The following is a 22349-nucleotide window of genomic DNA, read 5'->3' on the forward strand; positions in this document are numbered from 1 at the left end:
ACACATATTGTGCCAAAGATTACTCAAAAAAGCAAAAAAATAAACTTGTGAGTGTTGTTTATCTAAATGCAGAGTGGGAAGTTAAAAACATAGCTGCACAAAAATGCACTTTCATCTCTCCAAATGCATCATCAGCCCGGCGATTCACTATTTTAAAAATGTACCCAGACCCCCTCCAAAGAAACCAAAGGTCCCACATGCATGATAAGTGCAGATCAAAAGAAACTGGTATAGAAGTATTCTGGTGTTGAATCTTTATTAATTACACACTGAAGTACTGATGAGACACATGTTGAAGGTCTGTCATTAGTCCACAGTGGTGGGACAGTGACCGTGACGAGAGGATTCTCCAGGTGAACTTAACACTGGTGTGAGTGTGGGTTTGTCTGTGCAGTCATCTGCAGCCTCGTCTTTTGGGACGTCATCTGTAGGCGTCAAAGTGAAATAGCTTGTGTGCTGAAATTTCAGCACTTCGTTGCCCCAGCTGGTCCAACCAGGTTGAAGACTTCGGGCAAACAGTTCCAAGCACTTTGCTTCAGCTCCGATGTAGGGCTTCAACACCTCTACAGAAAGAAAGAAATTAGGAATTATCGTGGCTAGTTTAACCCACTCTGGGGCAAAAAATAAGTCCCTTATTGAGTCCCTGTTCCTCTCACTCTCTGTGCATTGTGTTTGTGCTCTGTCGCCTTAAGATTTAAATTAAATGCAAAGTGAACTACAGACTACACATAGCAACCGTAAATTTCACCTAGAGTCCCAATAAACAACCATTTCTGCCTGTCTTAGGTTTGCTGTTTCAAGGCTGAAAAGCAGTGTTTTACTGCCCTCTCTGGTTTCAAGTCTGTTGCACCTGCAACCACACCTGAAACAGTAATGTCACGATGCACTGACATACCCTGGAGTACGTTTCCACATCACAGCAGCATGGTAAAGATGTAAACCACTGAATGTCAGCAAAAACAACATTTAAGTTGCTTTTTAAAGAATACCTGTATTTTTCTTCTTTTCAAAATCTAATGTGAAGTTTCTGTTAAAATAAAAAAACACAATTGTAATTAAGAAAATGCACCATGTAATGATCAAGTTGATACTGTTTTTATAACTAGATTGTGTCTTGGGGCCCCATTTTCCGTCTTCTTGTTCTTTGTGTGTACTTGGAGGATTAAGAAGTGTATCCACAGGTGGAGGATAAGGTTTGAATAATGCCCCGGCACGAAAACACATTAGCAATTCATTTATTTTCTCCAAATGAACGGACAAGGAGTAAACATTGTGGCTTTCAAGGGCCAGAGGCCTGCAAAATTCAGGTTGTAAGATTACAGCACTGCATCCATTTCTTATGGGGGGAGCTTTACTTGATAATAGGCAGAGGAGGACAGCACTGGCAACTGCCCAGCTCCTTCACTCCACAGCACAGATTTTTCTATGTGGAAACTGGCAGTGACCTTGAGTCTATAAAGAGATGATGTTCCAGGAGCAGCATTCCTGCCAAATACGTTTCACTTCCTCTGCCCCGGTGCTACTCTGTCCCCTGTCTGCTCTTGTGCATGCTCAAACCACCCTGACACTCACCTCAGCCAACACTCAGGGAGTTAATGAGCTCAAAAGCCTGATCCCCAAACCAATCCAACCTGCACAATGTGGTGTCCTGCCTACCGTTTTCTCTTCCTTTGCACATCAGGGAGGCAGTCACAGAGTAGAAAGGCCAAACATGCAGCTCTCCGACTAATCCAACCTCAACCTGTGACTCAGCTCTCAAAGTTTAGCAGAGAATAAAAGGTCTAATTGTCATATTAACTCTGAAATGGGACAATGTATAAAACTTCTGACAAGAGAGGCCTGAGGCAAACTATTCTCTTGACAAGTAACATATTCATTTTTTTATATTCATATTCTGCCTACAGGCTCCTCATATTCTCTCTGGGGTTGATTCAGGATGAACAAAGTGAGAGCAAACTAATTATGTTCTACAGGACTGCTCCGATAGTTCAATTACAGTGCAGTAACTAGTTTCTTTTATACTTTTCCTTGATACACTGCACATTTAATTTAAATTAATATTTATTATATATATAGGAATACATTATTACTATGTTGTGGATCTATCCTTCCAATTATACCTTCAATCAATGTAATATGACTTTGATTCTAAGCACACATATCAAGTCCCCCATGGTCTTGTTTTTGGCCCCATTTTAATTTTCATTTACATACTTCTAAATGGACATACTATTACCCAAGATAACATAAATTCTTACTATTGTGCTGATGCCACACACACACACACACACACACACACACACACACACACACACACACACACACACACAGAGACATTAAGAACCTTTCTCCTTCCCTCTAAAAAAACTGCTTAACAGATATTCTATCTGCTTACAAATAAGCACAATGTCTTCCAAAATGAAGCTAGCAGAAAGAGTTTTTATATATAAAATTGAAGCTAATTTAAAACGAAAAAAGCATTTAGCAGCTATAAAGAAATATATTTCTCTAGGGAGTGTGAAAAGCAAACCAGAGCAAAAAGAGGAGTGAATGTTAAACTAAAATAAGTCTCTAAATAAAAGAAACTGTTGTCCTGTAACTGGGTTAAATAGCTGTTTGCTGTTTTCTGTATAAGGTGATAGTATGCTAATTTTGTGTTTACAGCTTGTTGCACCTCCCCCAAGCGACCAAAAGAATACGGTCTTTGGTGTTTTTTGCCCCCAACGTCTCCTCCCAGGCAGCGCTGCAATGGTTATGTTTAGGGTTAAGGTTAGGGTTAGCTGCCTGGAAGGTGCCGTTGGAGGCAAAAAAAACACCATTGAGCAAAGAATACTGCAAGTTAAGAAAACAGGATCTCAGCTTATTTCTATGAATTTAGCACCTTTACTCATCTTACTAACTAAGAATTGTTTAAAGATTTCACAGATCAGATTTAAATGCAACAATGACATATTTCTCAGAGGATCCAGAGAAAATGTAAGTCAATATTGAGAATTCAAATGCTCTACAAGCAGTCGCTAGAGGCGATGGTGCTCCTTACACCAGAGTGTATCAAAGGGATTTTAACCATCTGAAATACTACAGTGTCACATTCTCAACAAAATTGAATTTACCCCTTTGATTGAAATTTGATTGTATTATTTTTAAAAGTGGGATAGTTGACAAAGAAGGCCAAATATTGTAGCTGCCAATGAAAAATACTGTCACAGATCCATTCCCCAATTAACAGTAATGTAACCCATACAATTGGGTAAGTAAGTGAGCCTCTTCCTGACATGAATATTAGGAAGAGCCATTTAACCACTAACTATAATACCGAGTTGGGAAGGGACTTTTTCACAATTTCTGATGGTGTAGGGTGCCCTAATTAATTAAAACCACACTTTTTTTTTCTGCAGCTTGACCATCTGGCAAGGATGTGTTGTATCCGTAATGGTGTCCTTTCTCTCTCCATAGCAACCAAAAATGTCAGTGATAGGAGCCCCATCTGAGAGGGGAGGAGAAGTGGGTCAGGGTTTCTCAACGCTCCAGACCTGATGATTGTGGCTTCGCACCACTGAGGCAGGCTGCCCACTAGTCCGAGCAGACCTGACATGCTCGACAAAGTGCACCAGAATGACAGGGATGAGAGCTTGAGATGAGAGCAAGAAAGCTCAGGTTGATTAATGCCAAAGTTCTTTGGACATATTTCTAGCAGTTGCATAATCTATTGTGAACAAAACTCCTTCAAGCCAGAGGTGTTAAATTATCTTGTCAAATAGTTAAATACATAAAAAATAAAGTGTTGCTGCTTCAACTGGCAGCTCTGCAAGAGTTGGGTCAAGCCCTTCTAATATTTCATGACACACTGCAATTTACAATTATAACACTCATAGATTTGAGCTACACCCACCACCAACAGAGCTTTCTCACCTCTTGCAGAACAACAAAATGGGCATAGTAACTGGAGTTAAAAGAGATGCAACTGAGGTACACCACACCAGTTACATACTGTATGCTGGCCATTTAGTAGTCACACATTTCTTTAAAATGCAAAGCCATTTTCTATATTTTTGTCTTTATTAGTGCAATGTACATCTTGTGCAGCCGTGTACATCTAAATAAAGATGTTGTCTGCATTACAAGCTATTAAATAAACTTCAACAGCAAATACAGCAACTGGAATAAAAAAAACAGTTGTGATGAAACCTGCTGAGAGGCTTGGCCATTAACAAAGAATCACACAAGGAGATTGAACACAATCTGTGTCCTAATATCCATGGTATCACAGCTCCACAATGGCATCATTATCATTTAAATCATTATATTTTAAGAATATCTAGCCACTTTCATGAGGTGGAGGCTTTTCTGTGCTCCTGAAAGGGTGCTGGCAAACACTGGCTGTGTTTTGCTCTCCATACTGCACAATAAATCACGTTCCCCTGAGAGGGAGAGACATGACGTCAAGCCTCTCTTATTCATAGGCCCTGCATATTCATTGTCAAGGTTTTACATTGATTTTAAGTAGCAGAGTCCACGTTGGAAGTCAACTCTCCACTCTGACAAATCAAACGTGTTTTATAGGTTAAGGATTCAAGTCCTCCTCTTATTATGAAAACAATAGAGACCCTGCATGTTGTGTTTGACTCTTTACAGAAAACTGACAACTTTCTGTGGTGGAAAAGCAAGTTATACATTCACATAGTGTGATATTACTATTTATATAATGTAATAATCAATAATTTATTACTTTAGTGTATTCGTTCCTCATATAACAACACACTGTAATCATAATTTTCCATGTAGTAACTTTTGTCATCGTCTAACATGGAATAAAATCAGAATTTTATATTTCAGCCATACAAATCTAAATAACTGTCTTAGACTTAGTGCCTTTGCTTTTGCGTATTTTACCGCAGACTGTGATGGGATTTATATATTTTCATTGAAGCTGTACAGCAAGATAACCATCTCTAATGTTGCAGCATTGCCCTCTGGTGGCATAGCAAAACATAACAGTAATGTACTTCTTAGATATACCAAGTAGTGTGGCTTTCAGAAAAATTTTAATATTTACCTGAGAGGGAGGGCTTCTGGGAGTGGAGAGCTGATGGGACGCTGACAACCAAACGCTGATCCTCCACAGGAACCTCTGACGTCTCTGAGGAGCTGAAAGTGGTTCAACAAATATATTCTATTTAATTGTTATAGCATAAACAGAATAAACACAGATAAGCCAAACATTTCAAACCTTGTGGTGTCATCTGCAGCAGAACGATATCGGCCCAGCACCAGCACCTCATAAGGTTTCTTATGATGTGAATCCAGTGGAAACACAAACTGGCCAGATGTGGTTACCTGAGGGAAAAAGAGCAAACCCGTAAAATATCTGGAATCACCAATAATAAGAAAACACTAATAGGTCAGATGTTCATGATTGACAGCTGTATCTATTTAAAGTTTCTGTACCTTGACCCAGAACCATTCGGCCACAACTTCTACCCCCCAGTGTGGATACAGCTCATCACGGACAAAACGCAGGTGGCTGGGCCGATTTGTGACCCAGGTGACCACTAAACAGTTCATGGAGGCCAGTAGGGGGATGGGGAGCCGTTTGAGCTGGGATGAGGGCAAAGAGCTGTACCTTTGTTTAGAAAATATATTTAAAAAGGTCATGATGTGTAAATGGAACCACTATACCCTTCTCTACTTCAGTCTGATTAATGTCTCTATACTGCCTTATATAAGAATGAATAAATGCATTATTACTAGGCTAATTCTTCTGCATACCAGTACATTACAACCTTGGGGTCAGGGCCCCCCAATGTTTTCCAAGATAATCTGAGGAATAATAAAATGATTTAATAAATAAAAAAGGAGAAATAAATCTGTTACAATTCAGATTTCTTTTTTTTTTTTAAATCCCACAAATATGATAATGTCCACATAAGGGCCATGACCTATAAAAACGGGTCTTCAGTAGACATTGCTTCATTTTAAATGTGTAAGGAGCCAGACGATGTCTCAACGAAGACACCAGAGATTGCAGAAAATCTCTCAATGCAGGTTTATTTGCAACAAATACATGTTCACAAGCAAACTAAGCTGTCCCGGACACATTAACTGAATACAGGAGTAGACAATTGTGCACAGACAACCAAATGTTATTTGCACATGACTTTTTTTTCTACAGCCTTCAGGGCCATGTGAGTTGGACACCTGGTTTACAGTACATCATGTTTCTTACATCTAAAGATGGCCTTGAAAAGATAATATTTTAATCCAATCCTTACTCCCCTTCTCAACTGCTTCTCTTCCCTAATTTTGTCCAGATCTTCATGACCCAGCCAGATCATTGTTTGGCAACACTCTCCTGGGCTTCAGTGTTCAGGCCTACACTGCCATAACACTCCCTATGGTTTCCAATTTGCTTAGCACAGCCTAATTAGTGCCATGGGCTCTGCTATGCAGACACAATACATGTTGCAATAACTTAATCATTCCTGCGTCATTGATCATACTACCTTGGAATGGAGCCAGGCACAAGTGAGTTTTTCACCATTTTATGCACACCATTCATTAATATCCCTATCTCAGCTTCTTCAGAGTGAAAACCCCTCCGCCGTGTGCTGAAACACTGACCGGATGCACATTGGTGATTCTAGATTTCCTGTTTTGCTAACCTATGTCTGGTCCTTACTCCACCATTGTTTGGACCCAAATAACCTGACCCAAACCTGTCATGTTACACACAGAACCTCCTCTCCAAGTCTGGGTTAGGGTAAAGGTTATGGCATCACAAGACTAAACCTAGCAAGGCAATATTTAACAAAGTATTTACAATAAGAGTGTACTTTTTTCCCTACACTACTGTTAAAGGTAATGTAATGTATATACTGCATGCCATAGCTGCTGAATTTAATGTCTTATATTATTTATTATTTAGTTATAACAGTTGCTTTTAGCCTGTTTCATGTACGGTTGTAACATGTAAATGTAATCCCTGGAGATACATAATAATAACAAATTATCTTATCATCTTTTCTGCTTTACACCTTCTAAAGTGCTTGAATGCCAGATTACCTGCGACTCCTTTTCACAGACTTGTTTTCCCACGGTGGATCCATAACTATTAAGTCAAACCTCCTTTCATCTGTGTGGGAAATGAGCACCTTTAGTAAACAATGTCAGGCTGGGAGACAACTATAATGCTCTCTCTTGAGAAACACATAAGTCATGCTAAAATTATTTACAATGATACATTAATTTACCATTTATAATTTGCCACTATGCCCCCCCCCCCCCCCCATGGTTTTAAAGCTTCTTTTTTTAAATTGTATTCTTCTTTCAAAAGAAGTTACCACATCCATGCAGTGACTACAACTGTAAGACATTTTGTTAAATCTGCTTGAGATGGACAGATGTTTACACATTTTTCAGTTCCCGACATTGTACTCACAGTGGACTAGGGGCTGTATTCTTGTGAAATCAGAAAGCAGGAAGGCTGTGTGTGGTGGTATTACATATTCCTCTCCCATCAGTGTGACCACTGTAGCCCAGTCCGCCCTGTTCTCTGTTACCCGAGAGAACAAGTCGACATGTGACGTACGGCCATCTTCAGCAACAAGTATCTGAACACACTCCTCGTGCTCGTCATCGTCCACTAGAGGAAGCTCTTTAGCCATTTCAGAAAGAGCTGCGAGGCTGCACTCCTGAGAGGGAAGAGGCTCTTTCACTGTGTCTGTTGCACTGTTTAGATATCCGAGGGATCGGGCAGAGTCCACCAAGGACTTGGTTCCCTCCAGGACCACAGACCTGATCTGCATCAGCAGACATTATTATATTATACATTATTATTTAGGAGACTGGTGCTGGAAGAGACTGTATTTGGAAATGCATAGAATATGTAGTAGGAAACCACCTAATGTAACCACCTTAAACTGCTGGACTTTAGATGAACCTCTTTAGTGAATATGTAACCAAAGTATACCTCAAATGAATGCTGTATTCATTCATGGAGAAACCGTATGATGTTTTGTGACAGAAGGACAATAATATATAATAAATTGATGATAGGGTAGGGCTGGGCGATATGGAGAAAATCAAATATCACGATATTTTTGACCAAATACCTCGATATCGATACCACAACAATATTGTAGTATTGACTATTGGTGCTTTCACTAAATATTTACACAACGAGATTTTTGATAAATAATCATCAGTAATGTGGATATAAAGACTAAGTGGGTAAAGGGAAATTACAGAACAGCTAGAACAGTCTGGTAAGTTCAGAAAATGACTTTACTGTAATGCAACCTTTAAAACCAGGAAAAGACAACACTTATGCCATATTACGATATTACGATATCCAAAATCTAAGACGATATCTAGTCTCATATCACGATATCGATATAATATCGATATATTGCCCAGCTCTATGATAGGGTTAAATTAGTTAAGCTTTTGCTGCTGCATCAGCTCTATCTGACCTACCACTGCGACATATCTGCCTGACTAAGTGCCTGAGGCATAAAGAAATGTGTACTTAAGTGCTTATGGGGCATTATTATCTTAGGTTGTAGAGGATGTGCGTGACTAAGTGGTAAATTAAGTTAGATAACCAGACCATCCTTTATAAGTCCTATTCATCCTAATTATTGTAAACAGTTATCTATTCATTGTGTGCCTTGTTCATTGTTAACGATAGGCTTATATAAGATTGTGCCTGCGTTCTGTTCAGGGGTCAACTCCTGTACTGTGCTGCGTTAACTTTGCAGGACTAACCAGCAGTCTATAAAGTAGTTAAAATTGTTCTCTGTGACACATTCATTTCAGTCGTCTCTTTCGGTGATACATGCAGCTAAGACTCAAAGTTAAAGAATTAGATTTAACCTACCTTCTCATGGAAGGCCTGTGAATCAACTTCCCCCTGGTTGAGTTCACTGTGTTTTCGTTTCCTTTTCTGAAAGTCAAATTTATGATGAATAATTAATGGTAAGCACAGCTTTTCAACTTCTGGCTGCAGCTTATCAGAGGTGAGATTTTGCTGCTTTTCTTTGTCATATATGATAGTAAACTAAATAAGTGGGTTTTGGACAAATTGTCAAATAAAACAAGGAATTTGAAGACCCCACCTTGGGCTCTGGCAAATGATAATGGTCATTTTCACTATTTTCTGACATTTTATGGATAACAATCAAATTAATCAATAATGAGACATAATATTTATAGTTGCAACCCTTCTTTGTTTTGCTATGTTCAGCCTTTTCTATAATATAAACAATATTTGATCAAATCTGCCCTGTCTCTTTTTCCAGTGTTTTAAAATGTGTTTATTTAAAGAGAAGTGGGGAAAACATAGTAGGCTAGGTGCCGATTATGTTTTCCCCACTTCTCTTTAAATAAACACATTTTAAAACACTGGAAAAAGAGACATTTATGTTCAGTTATCTGGAAACTAAACAGTTTAAGGTGAGGAATGAATTTGTCTCACAGCATTAACAAATACATTTGTACAAAATTGTTATAATTTTTATAGGTGGTTAATAACTCTGATTTCTAAAGACACCTTATTCGCTCAGTTGCTGGTTCATAATGCAGTCTACTACAATAAATCCTTCCATTATGAAGTTCATAATGTTCGCTTTTTGTCTTAGAATAGGTAGCCTATTCAACGTTCTGATCATGTTGGAGGTTGTACTTTGTGGTGCTACTGAATTGTATTGCGTTATGCCAAGAGGCGTTTCCAAGTCTACCCTCATTGATATAGCTTAATGGGGTGGACAAAAATCCCATTAAATGAAAATCTTCAGGGATCATTGCAGGGCAATTGTATTGAACTGCTTTAGGCCTAGTTTTAGCTTTGTGTGCACTTGCTTCGAGAATCACAAGAAAATTGACGTTGAATTAAATAGATGTAGGCTATCACATGTCACAGACAGCAGTTATTCTAGGTGAATACAGCACTAGCGCCAGCAGTCGTCGCTGTAAAGTAATTTTTGGAGCCCGATATTTACCTTTGACGGTTTGTCTGTTTTCTGCAACATATCCGTGTTCCCTCCATCCACGGTAGCACTGGTACTATAATGGATTTTTACATTCTGAAAACACTGCCTTTTGAAAAGGCACTTTATATGTGACTTTTGATTATTATTTCTAAATCGGATGCAACGCGAATACCCCTGATCAATGAGTGAGCGTGCATCTAAAACCCAGCCTTGCGTGTTCAGAACCACCACGGCCATTGTGAAACCGACTGGTTAAAACTAGCTGGCATTATTAAAACGATAATTTAATTGGCTGTGGTTCTACGGTTCAGCAGCAGACATGTCCCGCCCAACAACAAAGTGGACAAACAACTCGATTTCCCTGAAAATGATACCGAAAGTAGAACGCGTGCTCGGCTCAGCTGCGTGCTGCTGTTTTCATTTCGCGGAAGTAGATGAGGGCGGTGATGTGTCCCCAACGAGTTTCCATAGCGGTGTTTACCACCTTTGATTTAAAGGCAAGGCTGCGAGGAGGCAACACATAAAATACAGTTTAATCAACGTCAGGATATGTGAAAAGTCGTGTTAATGTTACACACGGACGAAGAAAACGGCAAACTATAATGTACGTAGCTTTACTAGCTAGTTGGCTAAGGTACACTGAAGTTGAATACGTTTAATTGTAGCACTCAGCGTTTCTCTGCACCTAAATGGAGGAAGGAAGAGTCAACAGAAGGATCCGTGTTTACGACCGCCGCTCTGAAAACAAGCAGCAAGTTACGGGGAAATTGCTGGAAACAAGTGGTTTGGACTTCAATGGCTTTCTTCAACTTCTGCACCGGGTAATATTATTATGGGTCCAAGCCCGAGGGGGCTGGGAACCGCGTTTGCAAGGCAACGCGTTTCACAGTTCCAGCGGAGCTATGGAACCCTATTGCTTTCCTAAGGTTTCTTATTATTTTTCTCCGCCTAAAAGTCCCGCTACAGCCTAAACCGTACATGGTGGGGGGGTGCCATTTTCCCTGCAAGGACCTCGGACAAAAAAAATGTCCACTACTAGGTGGCGCTATAGCAGAGATACGGGTTTGTCCCTATAACTCCCAAACCGTACAGCGCACATTAAAAATACACATATCCACGCGTTCCCCGAATTCAGCTGTATCTCCCGATATAGGCCACGCCCATTTCCGCCTAGACTTTTATGCGCGAAAAATCGCGATTTATTGTAAGCCTACTTTTTCGAACTCCTCCTAGACCATGCCACCGATCTGCATGAAACTTGGTACGTAGCATCTCCAGACCGACCTGACAAAAAGTTATAAAAATAATTTTTATCGGATAAAAATTGCGCAAATTACGCACAAACAAATTTGTGTACCTAGCTACGAAAACACGAACTTTGCCATATCTTGGCCAAAATAAATGCTAACAATGCGAAACTTTAGATTCTTGGGGCTCCCCAACAAATTGGCCACTAGTGGCGCTACAAGTACAAAAAGTTAAATATCTCATGAACAGCTCATCTGATTTTTACGAAATTTTGAGGGTACCATCTAGAGCAGGGGTCACCAACACGGTGCCCGCGGGACCAGGAAGCCCCCAAGGACCACATGAGTAGCCCTTAGGCCTGTTATAAAAATGAAAATTGAATATTGATATTATCTGTTTCCTACCTTGTTAAGTCATTGTTGATAATTATTGTGAGAAATCATTAACTGATTAACTGATCATTAATTAGTGTCTTCACATAGATAAGAATCATTACTAAAGGCAAACTGAGCAATTTTTTTTATTTCAGAAGAGTGTATCAAACTGGTAGCCCTTCGTATGACTCAGTGCCCATGAAGTAGCTCTCAGTTTCAAAAAGGTTGGTGACCCCTGATCTAGAGCCACTCCTGAGGCCACACCTACAGTGGGGTATGGACCTCACATACCAAAAATTACACATATGGTTCACTAGGTGGTGCTATAATGACGTCAAACATGTTTTTGCCTATAACCAGTTACCAGTAATGTAACTGCTTTTTTCTGGTGAAAAGTAGTTTAACGCGCTACTACTGACGTTACTTTTCCCAGGGACAGATTTGATAGCGACGCTGCCTTCTCAGTTGTGCGCTCACAAGCTCCACACGGGACGTGACAGAGGCTGGTAGCAGAGCAATCATGGCAAGTGAGAAGTGGCCAAAGCTAACTTTTGAGAGTGTTTTAAACTTTGTGGCTTTTTGCTGGATGGCGCTCTGAGCCAGGCAGACACAAAGCTGACAACCTCACAGATGGATGCGGTGGAGATGGCCTCATACATACACGCAGCGGACCGCTGTGGACTTGTGTCAGTTGTACGGACACACAAAGATTTCCAGAAAAGAGGCTGCATGTGTCTTACTTTTTTAAGAAGTAATGAGCAAACACTACTTTTTAAAAGTAACTTCCCCAACACTGCTTATAACTCCCACATTACACATCACACATTAGAAACCCTTATATCCACAGGGCTCCAGACTAACTTTTTGCCTTGGTCGCACTGGTGCGACACACATATATATATATATATATATATATATGTGTATATATATGTGTATATGTGTATATATATATATATATATATATATATATATATATATATATATATATATATATATATATATATATATATATATATATATATAATGTATGTGTGTGTGTGTGTGTATGTATGTGTATATATATATATATATTATGTCAATTATTTTAAACAAGAATAAGGAGTTGGTACATTTTTTTTTTTTTATTTGAAGCACAATTATACTGTACTCAAAGTCTTATAGCGGGTCTCCCCTTGCTGTTAAATGCCCCTCAGATGGCCAACACCTGTAATTTGGCCTTCTTCCTTTTTGGCCTTGGCTAAACCAGCTTGCCACACTCCCTAGCATCAAAATTCTCCAAACTGGGCCCCTCCACACTGATTCTTATCAGATCTTCCACTAGTCCAGGACTAAAAATCATATCTCTGTATTTTTCGGCTGAATGGCGATACACAATATATATCTCTATCTCTAATATTTTTACAAAGTGGGCTAAATGTTCAGTTTTAAGTCAAAGCCACTTTTCACAAGCTCTTTTATTAAAACAGATGTGATTAAAATAAAATGCAAAGACAGGGTTTCCTGCCCAATTTGAAAATATACAGCTGCAACACATGTAAATTATCTGAAATAAATAGCCTGGGATATATTTAAAAAATATATATATCTCTGAGAAAGCTCCTTCACTTGTTTTCAACAACAATAACAGACCCGGAAAGCCCAGTAGCTCATATAGGGAGAGGGGGGGAGTACGATGGACTGAAGCGTATGCTACTCACAGAGTGACGGCTGACTCATTATGAATGGGTCCAGCACGGGTCGAATGCGCTTTGGCGGGTCAGTGGCGTTACACACGTCTTGTGTATGAAATGTCTGTATCGTCCCTGGCTGCGCTGCATTTTTATGAACTATGATAATGTGGCCATGGGTCACATCTCTCACCCAGGTCCAGCAGGCTCCGTCTCACATGCTATTACTCAACGAACTGAAGTTAGTTCCATTCAATAACTTCTTCTGTGTTTTTCGCCGTGGCGGCCGCAATAACAGAGAGTTACCAGCGGAAACACTGGTACCAATACAGGTTTCCCTCTCATACTTAATATACAGCTGTGTTAATAACAATTACAACTGTAGACAAATGTCAGCAGGCGGCGCTGTGTCTCTCCATGTTGCAGGTGAGCCGTGTGTGAGTGAATGGGGGCGGGGCTGCGCGGAGGAGAGATCCAAACACAGGCACGGCTTTACAGAAGAAATGAGTCACGTAACGCAACATTAAACCATATCGATATAAACAACATTGTTTCGTTAGTGGAGAGGCAGCGGATGCAAGGATGTTAGGTGCACCGGTGCGACCTAGGAAAAATCTTAGTCGCACCCTTACAAATTTTGGTCACATATGCGACCAAATTGGTCGCACTCTGGAGCCCTGATCCACGTGTTCCTTGAATCGAGTTGAATCTGATGATATAGAACACGCCCATTTCCACTAAGAAGTTTTTTCGCAATATCGTGCAATGCACAAGAAACAACTTTTCGAACTCCTCCTAGGCCATGCGATCGATCTGCACAAAACCTGGTACGCATCTCCAGATGCACCTGACCAAAAGTTATCAAAAGAATTTTGCTACGTTAAAGTGTGCGCATTTTACGACCAAACTAATTATCCTAGCTAGCTACCAAACTCAAACGTTATCATATCTCGACCAAATGAAATGCTATCAGCAAAAAAATATATATTTTCATTCTAAATTAATCTAAATATAACATTTCCAATTAATCGATTAGTTGTTTTGTCTATTAAATGTCAGAAAATAGTGAAGAATGTTGATCACAGCTTTCTTGACATCACCAAATGTCTTGTTTTGTCTGACCAACAACCTGAACCCCAACGAAATTCAATTCGCAGTGATAAAGAGCAACACATCCTTACATTGGAGAACGGTTGGCAGTTTTTTTTGACAAATTACTGAAACGATGAATCAATAACTAAAATAGTTGCCGCTCCATTTTCTGTTGATCAACTAATCCTATGACTAATCCTGTGGTTCCCAAACTTTTTCACGGCAAACATCACCAAATTGACACAATTTAGACCATGGATCCCCATTTGATAAGATTTTGTCCCAGGGTCCCCCATCTGATTTTTATAAATAGATGAAACATTCTGTAAATAGTTAACATTCTGTCATTGTGTTACTTATGGATGGAATTATAGTGAAAATAAACCACTGGACTAATCAATGATTGTTCCAGCTACAATTAAGAACTGAAACAAAAAAAGTAACAATTAGGCTAACACTCAGTTTTGACATTTTGTTACAGAAATTTGCAATCCCTTTACATGAAACATTTGTGTTGGTCACGACGGACAGAACAGTCCTGGATTTTGACAAATTTGGTGAGTAAATCCATCCTTGTAGGTGCAAAAGTAAACAATATGCTGCTATTAATTAAAGATAAAAAAAATAAATAAACAAATATGTTTTAAACTTTGGTAATTTGTACTGCAAATGTCATCACCCTGTACATTTATATTACTTTGTTCTTAATGTGCTGTGTTTTTCTGTTTGTTTTAAATGTTGATACTCTCAGTTCATTTTATAAGTAGGGCTGGGTATCGTCCAAAAATGTTGATACAATACCGTGACTTTTATACCGGTTCTTAAATTATACTTTTTTCGATACCAATTTTATTAAAACAAAAAGAAACCACAACATTACACATCACGGCACTTTCATGCACAAACATGCAGCATGCTTCTACCAAGATCTAATAATGTTCTATCTAATAATAAGCCTTATTGGCACTCTGACAATGATGAGATTTACTCTTTAGGGATTGAAATTGGGTATTGAATGACGAGGCATTTTTCGATTCTCGATACTTTTAAAGGCAATTCGGTCAGTGCCTAAAAAGTATTGAATTTGGTACCCAGCCCTAGTTATAAGTCAGTATTTATGTCAGTTTACAATGGTGAATTTCTTTCATTGTAGAGAAGCTTCAGGATGACAGCACCCTCCACTTGTTGCAACGGGAGGACCAAGCTCTGGCAGTGGCAACAGAGGAGCCCATCACGTTTAAGCCTCATTATAATACGTTGATCCGGAGTGGAATGTATGAGTACTACGCTAGTGCGGGCCAGAAATCATTGCGTAAGTGCTTATATAGTATAATTAAAGTAGTATACCTGAGATGGACAGAAACATTAAGCTGCATAGCATCACTCATAACTTGCTACTTTTTGTTATTTTCTTCCAGCATACGCACTTGCTGAGCTGATCGACAACTCTATTTCAGCCACAGCTAAAAACACAGGAGTGAGGATGATAGAAATAAGGATGGTTGGTTCTGCAGTTGCATATCTTATAACCAAATATGTCACCTTCACCTTTTGCATATTGGTTTCACATTGATGTCATGTTGTCCAGAGAGTTAAAAAAGTATGTGCCTAAATTTGTAATATTGACTGACTCTCTCTCTCTCTCTCTCTCTCTCTCTTCCTCTCTCTCTCTCTGTGTTTGTGTGTTATCAGATGTTTGATGAAACTCTTGGGAAACCTGCAGTGATTGTCTTAGATAATGGGTGCGGGATGACCTCTAAACAGCTCAATAACTGGGCAGTGTACAGACTCTCTAAGTTTTCCAGGGAAAACAGCACATTTGGAAGGTTGGTGCACTTTACCTTCTTACTTTCTAGCCTCAGTTTAGCCATGATTGTCCACGGTATGCTTCCAATGTTGTATCATTTTACTACTCCACTACAGTAAGCAAGAGGGGTATGTCCGGCCTGATTCTGTCCCTCGTAGTCTCAACAGTGATATATCCTACTTTGGAGTTGGAGGAAAACAGGCTGCTTTCTACATCGGAGACTCAACCAGGGTATGTCTTATTTGAAAATAGTTAAGAATGCAGCATCACCAGATGCATTAACGACTACCAAAAAGAGGAATACTAATGTAGCCCAGGACTATTTTCTTCTGTACTTTTTGGTTCATAAAACTTTTAAAACTCTGGAAAGTTATCACAGTGACATTTATTTTATCTTTTATTGTGACAATCGGGAGGTAAACAGCAGGAATATGACGTTCACATTACAAAGCAATCTCCCAGGCATGTGCCCTTGCATGTATTTGATTGGCCAACACATCCAGCCTCCTGACATTGCGTTTGTAGCGGTAATGGAGGAAATACCAAATATTCAAATACCTACAAACCTCATAGGACTGGTTGCACATGATTAAGGGAGAACCGAAACTCGTGGTTCGTCAAGCCATGCAAAAGCTGGTTTTTCCCTAAGACAGAAGTACTATACAAGAACTGACTGATCATTTTGAGTTATTGGTTATTATTGTCATATATTTTGAATCTTAATTGATTATTAATTAATATTAATTGCTTCTATTATGCTACATGTTGCAGCAAAAGTTGAGGTTAATCTTTTTTGCCAGTGGTCACTGTTTTTTTTGTGCCAGAGCCCCTACTGCGTCGCCAGACTGACTTTGTTTAAATGAATAAGCAAAAAAATAATTAAATTAAATAATTTGGTTTCCTTTGTTCATTAGATGATCACTAAACCAGTTGGCTCCCCAGATGTTCATGAGCTAGTTCTATCCAAAGAGGACTTTGAGAGAAAAGAAAAGAACAAAGAAGATATTTACAGTGGGACCATTAAAAACAGGAAGGTAAGAGCTCTGTTTTAAAAGCCTCTGTTCAGATGAAGTAAATGCACATTTATAACTTAATTATGATATGAAGCTATTGACGCTCTTTGTGTTAACATTACTGCTATTTATCCTCTGTGTGATGTTTCATCCTCATCCTGCAGGTTGGTGACTCTTCACATGTGAATAAAGATGATGAGCACTTCCTCCATTCCCTTATCGCTGAGGAATCTGGAAAGGAAAGCTTCACAGCCGTGATCATTATGGGAGTCTTGCCCGAGCATATAAAATTTCTGAAAGACGATTTTGCAGTGTGGACCAGACAGCTAGCGTGAGTTCATTCACCATCTGATATATACTCAAAAGTCTAAAAGGGTAACTACCGTTTTTTTCAACCCTATTTTCCTATGCTTTTGTGTCTAAGTGACTGATGGGAACAACAATCTTTGACAATGGTCCAGTATTAAGCAAGAACGCTGCAGTCGGCAGCGGTGAAACAAGCTACAATGTAAGTTAATAGGGCAATTGTCTAGCTTGTATTTACCTTCACAAAAGTGCTCGTTTTGCCACTGACAGGCTCAGATTAATATTCTAAGTGTCTGACATCATTATGGAAAGGATCCCATCAGAGATAGACCTTTAAAACCTCTTTGACAATTTTTTTTGTCTAACCAGAAACAGCTCTGAAGTCGCTAGCACTAAACCCACCAGACTCCATTTTAAAAAAACAATACTTTTAGCGTGTATAGAGCCAACATATTTTCACATGTAAATCGGTAAACTATGTGTTTATTTCAACCAAAACTAGAGTTGTGGTTGTTTGAAAAGTGGAAAGACGACCCAAAACGGCTTTTCATAGTTTATATTTTGTTTTTGTCGACTTTGAATGAAGTGTATTTTATATTGCTAAAATTACTGTGTATTTACATGGAGTCTGGTTGGTGTAGCGAACGAGATTTCGCGGATGTTTTTATGTTTAAAAAAAGGATCTTACTCTTTTACATAAAGGTCGACCTCCTTAGAAATCCTTTCCATAATGTTGTCAGACACTGTCAGTGACAAAACAAGCACTTTCGTGAAGGTAAATACAAGCTGGATAATTGCCCCATAATGTACATTGTAGCTTGTTTCGCTGCTGCCGAATGCAGCGATCTTGCTTAATACTGGACCAATGTCAAAGATTGTTGCCATCAGTCACTTAGACAGAAAAACATAGGAAAATAGGGTCCAGGTTGAAAAAAACGGCAGTTACCCTTTAACGTGGTCCCAAGTTGACCGGTTTCATTGATTTAATGTAAAAGGATGTGTTTTGTCCATATTTCAGTCACACATATCACTATTACATTCATGGAGCCGATGGAAAGAACATGAGTAGCAGCTCTACATATTCAGATCATCTCCCTAACATTGACATTCAGGTGAGGCGACTGGTCTTTAAGGGTTTCATTGTTGACAAGAGTGACTTCTACTTCTTAGCATCCTGCTTATGCCTTACTGCAGTTAATATTATCACGTAACTCTTTTAATCAGATCACTCTGCGGGAGAAGCCTCCCAGATGTCCCCGTGCGATGAATCTTAGGGAAGTTGAGAACGACATGCAGACTCTGTACATAAATGCTGCTGCCGACACATTTGAGTTTAAGGCCTACGCTGAACAAAACACTGGCACGGTGGAGGGAATTATTCGTTATCATCCCTTCCTTTATGACAAGGAGACTTACCCTGAAGACCCTGATGCTGCCCAAGGTATTCAAACTCTATTGTATTGAATATACTTAATCACAAATGGCTGATTTGGATTCAAATTGTGGAGTTTATTTAGTTTTTTTTGTTTATCAGCCTCTCTTGATGATGACAACGATGATAATGAGTCAAGAGTCCTGCATCAGGCAAGAAGGAAAAGGCCGATATTTAACTGTTTCTGGAATGGACGGCTCATACCGTACACCACCGTATCTGAGTAAATACTTTAAACTACTTTGTTACATCCTTTTTATAGTTCATACATTTTTGCTACCTGTTATGTAAGAGTTAGAACATAGTGAAAAACATGCTTATTTGCTTTTTGCAGAGTAAGATGAGAAAATTGATATCACTCCGATGTCTGTATCTCTTAATGACACCACAGCTAGCAGGTGGTTAGCTTAGCTTAGCAGTTGGTAGCGTTGCTGTAGACTCTAATGTCGTCCTAGTTTTGTTGAAACTTCAAACAGGGCATGGTTAACTGTTTCCACTGCTTTCAGTCTTTATGCTCTTTATGCTAAGCTAGGCTAATCAACCCCTGGCTCCAGCTGTATATCTATCTGGCAAGAACCCAACTTTAACTTTATTTCTTACAGTATTAGCACAGTATGTTGGTCTTCTTACATGAATGCTGTCCATTTATTACAGGTTTGACTGGTGTAGTCAGAGTAAAGGAGCAAAGGAACTTGCAGAGTGTTACAGTCGGGTGTCAGGGGTGCTTTTCACTGATGACAGATTTATGGTCAGCACGAACAAGCTCACCTTCATGGAGCTGGAGCTGATACTGAAGAACAAGGACACTATCTTCACACGAATTGTTAATGGACAGGTGGTCATATACACATTTCTTTGATAATTAGAACAAATTGCTGCCCCACATTCTAGAGTTTTTCCAGTATTTTTAAGATTGATTAGTGCATACAAAGTTACATGCAGATTATTTTATCGCTGTTGATGTTTTTATTATTGGAAGTGTCCACAGGAAAAGAAAAGATCTGCACTTACCTCCCTCCCTGATCAAGGTGCCTAACTATAGCAAAAACCTAAAGACAGGAAATGAGTCAATAAATGTATCAATCAGTTATTGTTTGTGGTATGTTATAGAGTCCGAGAGTAAGCCCATCAGTGACATTCTTTGTATGTCATATTCCCCTAGTGAGCGAGAGTGTAACAGAGACAAAAGATCAGTCAGAGAGAACAGGGCGGCTGCTACATCCATCCCTAATCAAGGTGCTTAAACAAGTTTAGAGAAAACAAGTTCAGCAGGATATGTTGCTAGACTATGGATTGATTAAAGCTGCATTAAGCAAAAGATTTAATTTTAAAATTGAATCAAATTACTTGGCTTAATCAAAACGGGTTTCTTGTAGTGCAGAAAGAAGATTAGCACAAGTCTGCTCTAAACAGCTTTTAGCTCATTATTTTGGCTCTTCAGTCTGCACATTGACGTGTGGTTGAATGTCACAGCTTTCAGCAGCCTCCCCATACACAACTCGTTTTGGAGTTTCTAGTGGACAAATATCTTAATTTTAATGCAGCTTTAGTCCATTTGTTTTAATTTAAGAACTAAAAGAACCATCAGGTGTTTTGTTGAACTGTTTTATTTCCATGTCCACAGAAACAAAGAGGTAACATTCAGAAGGAGTTTACGCAGTGGCTAAAAAACTGTCACGAGAAGTGGGACAAGCAAGTTAAGTTCATGGGCTATATGGAGACCATAACAAGAACAGATGTGCCTGTCAAGAGAGATCAGTATCCCTGGGCGACATTCTCCTCCATCGAATGGGACGGCAACATTTACAAAACGGGCCAACTTGTGAGCATCAATTTGCTTTTCTTTTTTTTCTGAGTGTATATTCTGATCATTCTGTATTCTGTATTGATGCCAACATACTTCTTCATACAGGTTAAGTCTCAGAAAACACTGCCCATTCTGTATGGTAGCGTGGTTCGTTTTTTGCTGTATGGGAAACATGACGGAAATGTCTTTGCCACAGGGGGACTGGTCGAAGTGGCTCTGGTAAGGAAGGAATTCTGTAGTTTGATAAAGTGATAGAAGTAAGAGTTTTTCTTGCATGTCAATCCTTTTTGTCTCTTTATCTTGCTGTCTTTGTAATGTAAGCCATTGTATGTTCAATAAAGGAACAACTGCCAGATTTTATTTGAAAAAAAAACAACTAAAAACTGAAAGTAAATGTTTGACTTTTTGAAAGCTTAAATAACGTATTACACAGAAATCTTGTACTCAAACATGGCATCAGGAAACTGCTGACTCCTTAGACCTGAACAGGGTTAAGGTGGCTCCTCACGTTTTTAAATCTGGAATCGCTTCTCTTCCACATTTATATGTAGGAATACGTGTGATGTACTACGTAAAGCATTTGATTTCAGTGAAAATGGCAAATAACTTTTTTTGATTTTACTGACTACTATTTAGCAGGATGTTGATTAACAAATCTGTTTCCCCAGGAACCCAAAGCATTTCACGACAAGATCAAGACCATAGCCATTTCCAAGATTGACAAGAGCGCCACTGATGAAGCCATTCAGAAAAACATCGACAAAGACTTTGCCAAGTGAGTAAGCATTTAGCATCCAATATGGGCTTTACAATGCGTTTATAACACAAAGCAAGACCACCCTATATACCTTTACACAGCACAAATATTTCACATTTAGAGATCCAAGATTTACTTTGTCTGTTATGTAACGATTGTTTTGTCGTTTGTCATCAACTGGCTTGACCTCTATGAGTTGACTCTGAAAGCAGTTACGAGATCTCGGACAACAAAGTGACATGAAGCAGGGTTTAGTTCACAATGTTCTAAAGGTTTAATGAGACACATAAGAATATGTACATTTTCGAAAAATCGCTCCATTCACTTCGATGACGTGAGAGTAGATAGATGAGAAGCTGCACCAGAGAAAAGGAGGATTGGTTCAGGTAGGTTCACACAGATTCATCTTCAGCAAGAAAAAAACAGTGTAACAATTTATGATACAAATTTATGAGACCCATTAAAATAGATGAGAGAGGCGTTGTTCAGAGTTTTTACAGAATGGAATGTAATGGATTCGACATTGTCATAGATGTCGTTCTATTTCATAGGGCAAGTGCACAGCAGAATGAAATTGCATCATTTCCAACTCACAAATGAAATGAAGAAAATAAAAGTTATTTGGTTGGATACTGAATTAGTGACACTAATTTTGGGGGTCCACCTTGAAACGGCGGTGATTGTATAGATCTTCTGTGCTTTCGGGTTGAAGATGTGTGTAAAGCATCCATTTTTGCCAAAAAAATACTTAGACTTTTTATTAAATTGCCTCAAAGTCTAAGTACGTATATCGTAAGTCTGAACAGACATGCATCTCAACCGCAACTTGACTGGTTGGCGGAGGCATATAACCACAA

General features: G+C 39.1%; 2 protein-coding genes across 4 annotated transcripts in view; one reads left to right on the plus strand and one right to left on the minus strand.

Moving 5' to 3' along the window:
- Positions 1 to 231: 231 nt before the first annotated feature.
- On the minus strand, positions 232 to 10438 carry mettl4 (methyltransferase like 4). Its single transcript, XM_031292878.2, has 8 exons — positions 9999 to 10438; positions 8879 to 8944; positions 7439 to 7799; positions 7063 to 7132; positions 5449 to 5623; positions 5231 to 5337; positions 5057 to 5148; positions 232 to 563 (listed from the first exon to the last, which is right to left on the minus strand). Exons 1-8 carry the CDS (start codon positions 10224 to 10226, stop codon positions 307 to 309), a joined length of 1356 nt encoding a protein of 451 aa, XP_031148738.1. The 5' UTR covers positions 10227 to 10438; the 3' UTR covers positions 232 to 306.
- Positions 10439 to 10465: 27 nt separating this feature from the next.
- The window catches only part of smchd1 (structural maintenance of chromosomes flexible hinge domain containing 1), a 32423-nt gene continuing 20539 nt past the window's right edge, over positions 10466 to 22349 (plus strand). The window contains exons 1-17 of one of the 3 annotated variants that reach the window (XM_031292875.2): positions 10466 to 10810; positions 14852 to 14927; positions 15524 to 15682; positions 15789 to 15871; positions 16063 to 16196; positions 16294 to 16408; positions 17092 to 17211; positions 17355 to 17521; positions 18515 to 18608; positions 18721 to 18937; positions 19031 to 19151; positions 19583 to 19763; positions 19908 to 19956; positions 20091 to 20164; positions 20553 to 20750; positions 20841 to 20954; positions 21404 to 21510. In XM_031292875.2, the coding sequence (XP_031148735.1) occupies positions 10679 to 10810; positions 14852 to 14927; positions 15524 to 15682; positions 15789 to 15871; positions 16063 to 16196; positions 16294 to 16408; positions 17092 to 17211; positions 17355 to 17521; positions 18515 to 18608; positions 18721 to 18937; positions 19031 to 19151; positions 19583 to 19763; positions 19908 to 19956; positions 20091 to 20164; positions 20553 to 20750; positions 20841 to 20954; positions 21404 to 21510 (2141 nt within the window). In that variant the 5' untranslated portion in view covers positions 10466 to 10678. The remainder of the gene's footprint in view (positions 10811 to 14851; positions 14928 to 15523; positions 15683 to 15788; positions 15872 to 16062; positions 16197 to 16293; positions 16409 to 17091; positions 17212 to 17354; positions 17522 to 18514; positions 18609 to 18720; positions 18938 to 19030; positions 19152 to 19582; positions 19764 to 19907; positions 19957 to 20090; positions 20165 to 20552; positions 20751 to 20840; positions 20955 to 21403; positions 21511 to 22349) is intronic. The other 2 variants (XM_031292876.2, XM_031292877.2) reach the window with 2 other exon arrangements.

This window comes from Sander lucioperca, chromosome 23, assembly GCF_008315115.2.
Source record: "Sander lucioperca isolate FBNREF2018 chromosome 23, SLUC_FBN_1.2, whole genome shotgun sequence".
Taxonomy (NCBI): domain Eukaryota; kingdom Metazoa; phylum Chordata; class Actinopteri; order Perciformes; family Percidae; genus Sander; species Sander lucioperca.